Source organism: Nematocida homosporus (genome assembly GCF_024244095.1).
Source record: "Nematocida homosporus strain JUm1504 chromosome Unknown 4512, whole genome shotgun sequence".
Lineage (NCBI taxonomy): Eukaryota > Fungi > Microsporidia > Nematocida > Nematocida homosporus.
Genome location: NW_026250577.1, coordinates 1 through 3,421, shown reverse-complemented (window position 1 = coordinate 3,421; position 3,421 = coordinate 1). Strand labels below are relative to the sequence as shown.

The following is a 3,421-nucleotide window of genomic DNA, read 5'->3' as shown; positions in this document are numbered from 1 at the left end:
TATTTGAGGTAGCAAATTTGTATGTTCATATCTTCAAAAGCAGGACTGGTCCAGTTCGTTCTTATTGTGATCGGAGTGATGGTCGTATTTAGTGGGAAAGGTTGCTTATGCAGCAATCCAGCGCAAGGGAAAAAGAAGAAGGGACGCGGAGTCGGGACATTGGTAGATAAAGTGCTGGATAAAGCATTGGATAAAGTGCCGGATAGAGTAGTGGAGAGACTAGTAGATAGAGTAGCGGAGAAAGCAGCAGTTAGAGTAGCAGATAAGGTGAAAGATAAAATGAAAGATAGGGCAACAAAAGAGATAGTGCGCAAAGAAGAGGGCGGTGTGATGGGGCGTGTGATGGGTAGATTTCGGAAGAGTTAAGTTAGGTTATGTTTGGGTTGGGTTGGGTTGGGTTGGGTTAAGTTAGGCTTAATAAATTGGGGTTGGGTTTGAGTTTGGGTTAATGTGGTATTAAGGTGGCAGATGATCAAACTGATTATTAGGCGGCGCTGGGATTGCAAATTAAGTAGAGTTTGAGATAAGAAAAGGTATGATGATGAGGTTGTGGCTGAAAAAGCTGTCTTGGCTTAACTGGGTTGTTGTCTGGCTAGTTGTTGTTTTAATATGTTGGCTGCTTAAAACATACGGAGTGTACGATTGGGTTTATGCGCGCTTAATTCGCAAGCCAAGTGATGCTACTCCAGATAATCTGACTAAACCGGCTAAACCAACTAAAGTAGACAAGAGCACCCAAACAGAGCCTATAACAATTCTGGATGACAAACAGAAGAAGGAGAGTAGAGAGAAGGAAGAGAAGCAATCGTTTTCAAGTGACAGTCCATCTGAAGCTGACATAGCCAACCTAATTACACCTCCAGCCGCCTAATCAAATCGCATCCCGAGATAAAATAAGATCATATTAAGATATTAGGTTGGGTTGGGTTGAGTTGAGTTGAGTTGGGTTGAGTAGGATGTGATATAGTGGGATAGGAGTGATGCGCAAGAAGAGGAGACTGGGTGTGTTTATCTGGACAACTTATCCCGACAGTACCAATACTAACCCAATTAAGATTTGGATCCGGACCCAGGCCCAGGTCGTAGTCAAGTGTCCATCTTTAAGAATTGGGTTGGGTTGGGTTAGTATTACGGTGGCGTTAGGATGATGGGATGCGTAATTTGGCGATTAAGTTAGTGGCTGGCAAATAAATGCTATTATTATTGCTGTGATGGTTATTTTTGAATTTTAAGAAGCTTGAGAGATAAGAAAAGCAAGTAATAGTGTAGCAATGTGTGGTGTCGGTTATAGAAATTAGATACAGTCATTGTTTGAGTTCGACTGCTTTGGGTTGGTTTGTAAATTAGAATTGCTTGGATTTATCAATGTGATGACGGGGTTTGAAATAGATAAAATGTAGAGATAAGAAAAAAGTAGATGCCTGGAATGAGTTGGAAGTTAGCGCTAGTATGGCTGGGTTGTGTTTTGGTAGGGTTTGCTGTGGTATTGGGTAGTAGTGATAGTAGCTCAGATTCTAACCCAATAGCAATGTGGCAAAAAACAAATGCCAATGCACTAACTGCTTTAGCTCCCATATTGCCTGACGACAAACCACAGACAGAGGCATGCGAATTTGGTGTTTCTGACCAATCTAGCCCAACTAGCTCAGCACCCAATACTAACTCGATAGAGGAAAGAATGCGCTTTTGTTTGAAGCGGCTGAATCTATTTCATTTCGTTGTAGGAAGCCCAATAGTAGAACATCTTTATTCAGACAACTCCATAGACTGGACCCTTGAGTTGGGTTCAATGGAGAGTAGAATGCAGCTATTAGAAGACCTGCACGTCGAGGTGCTCATAGACTATCTGTGTACATTGTTAGAAATGCCGGGTGTAGTTAAAGTTGCTACCAAATATATGTGTGAGAAGGAAAGAATGGCTGATTTTTCGTGCTATATTATCCCAGATCTCAACTCGATTTGCACTAGCACGGGCGAGGAGTCGATGGACTACAGACAATGTCTAAAGGACTTAAAGCCGTTGAAAAGAATCACTAGTTTAGATAGAATGATAATTTGCGGAGAATCGACTGAGGATAAGATACTTGACCAACTTGAGCTGCTACTGTATCTACTGCGGATTATGGATGTTCCTGCAATCACAATAGACTGGATAGACAAGAGTAAAGTCTTACTTGACGCGGAATCAATGAATAGGTTTAGACCTTTACTGAAGGACATCCCAGAGGGGTTAAGGAGACGAGAGATTAGCTTTGATGTTCGCAGAGGAGATAATCATGAGTTTTGGGACGCATTCCTTAAGTTGATCAAAGAACACTACGATATTGAAGAGTAGCACCCAATACTAACCCAATACTAACCCAATGTAGTGTCCTCGCCGGCCTCCACATCAAAGTGAATTATCTACAGGAGTGTAGTGCTGCAATGTTTATCGGCCTGGCACTGATCGCAGCGAACGCGATTAAATCTCGAAGTAGAAATCACAGTCTCAAATTAGCATTTAGATTATGAGTATGTAAACAGTCTCAAGATGACATACGATAAAGAGAACCTAACCCATACTAACCCAATACTAACCCGAAGAAGCAGAGTTGAATAAATTCTCCCATCGTCCTCTTCAAAATCGGTCTTTAGTCGAATATGTATGGTTGAAAGGTACTATCCCTTCCCCGGGGCACAACACCAACCCAAATAGATAAAGTATACACAATATTGTCGCAATACTAACCCAATACCACGGCAATACTAACCCAACGCATATTAAGTTGAGGTGAAGTGATCTAAGCTAATGCCTCTGTTGAATATAGTAGTGGGTTGGGTTGAGTTGAGTTAGTTCAATGGGTTAGTGTTGTGCCCTAGGGGAGGATAACGACCTCTCATCCAAATATACTCAACGAGAGACAAATCATCATTCAGGCTGATGTCGGGTTTATTGATTAGAGGTTCGAGTTGAGGTTCTGGGGTGCGAGTCTGAGTCGTTTCTAGATCTGATATAGTTCTGTGCGAATCCTTCATGTGTCTCCTGGAAGTCATAGAAAGTCCTTTATCAATCTTCATCGTATACTTATACTCTGAAACAAGTGATAACAAGATTGAGTTGGTTTTGGAATGTATTGGGTTGTTTAAAGTAGTACGGAATAAATATCTACATTATATGTACTTACTCGTCTAAAAGTAGAGATATCTCGAGAGCCTCATTAAAGATGTGTGGGGGATGGCACGGACACCACAGGTAAGTACCAACTTGATTGTAAGCTGGATTGGTATGGGTTTATGGGGGTTGATTATTGAATCAGTGATGGTTGCTTTTGAAATTTAATAAAATGCAGAGATAAGAAAAAGGAATGCCAGGAATGAGTTTGAAGTTAGTATTAGCGTGGTTATGTTTTGTTTTGGTGAGATTTGGTGTGGTAGTGGGTAG

General features: G+C 41.3%; 3 protein-coding genes across 3 annotated transcripts; all 3 read left to right on the top strand.

The window, feature by feature from the left end:
- Nucleotides 1-21: 21 nt before the first annotated feature.
- On the top strand, nt 22-366 carry NEHOM01_2490 (uncharacterized protein; the record flags this gene model as incomplete). Its single annotated transcript, XM_051491366.1, has 1 exon — nt 22-366. The coding sequence occupies one exon, from the start codon at nt 22-24 to the stop codon at nt 364-366; it is 345 nt and encodes a 114-aa protein (XP_051347326.1).
- Nucleotides 367-535: 169 nt separating this feature from the next.
- NEHOM01_2489 (uncharacterized protein) lies at nt 536-871 on the top strand (the record flags this gene model as incomplete). Its single annotated transcript, XM_051491365.1, has 1 exon — nt 536-871. One exon carries the CDS (start codon nt 536-538, stop codon nt 869-871), a length of 336 nt encoding a protein of 111 aa, XP_051347325.1.
- A 546-nt stretch (nt 872-1,417) lies between these two features.
- On the top strand, nt 1,418-2,335 carry NEHOM01_2488 (uncharacterized protein; the record flags this gene model as incomplete). Its single annotated transcript, XM_051491364.1, has 1 exon — nt 1,418-2,335. The coding sequence occupies one exon, from the start codon at nt 1,418-1,420 to the stop codon at nt 2,333-2,335; it is 918 nt and encodes a 305-aa protein (XP_051347324.1).
- Between the last annotated feature and the right edge of the window lie 1,086 nt (nt 2,336-3,421).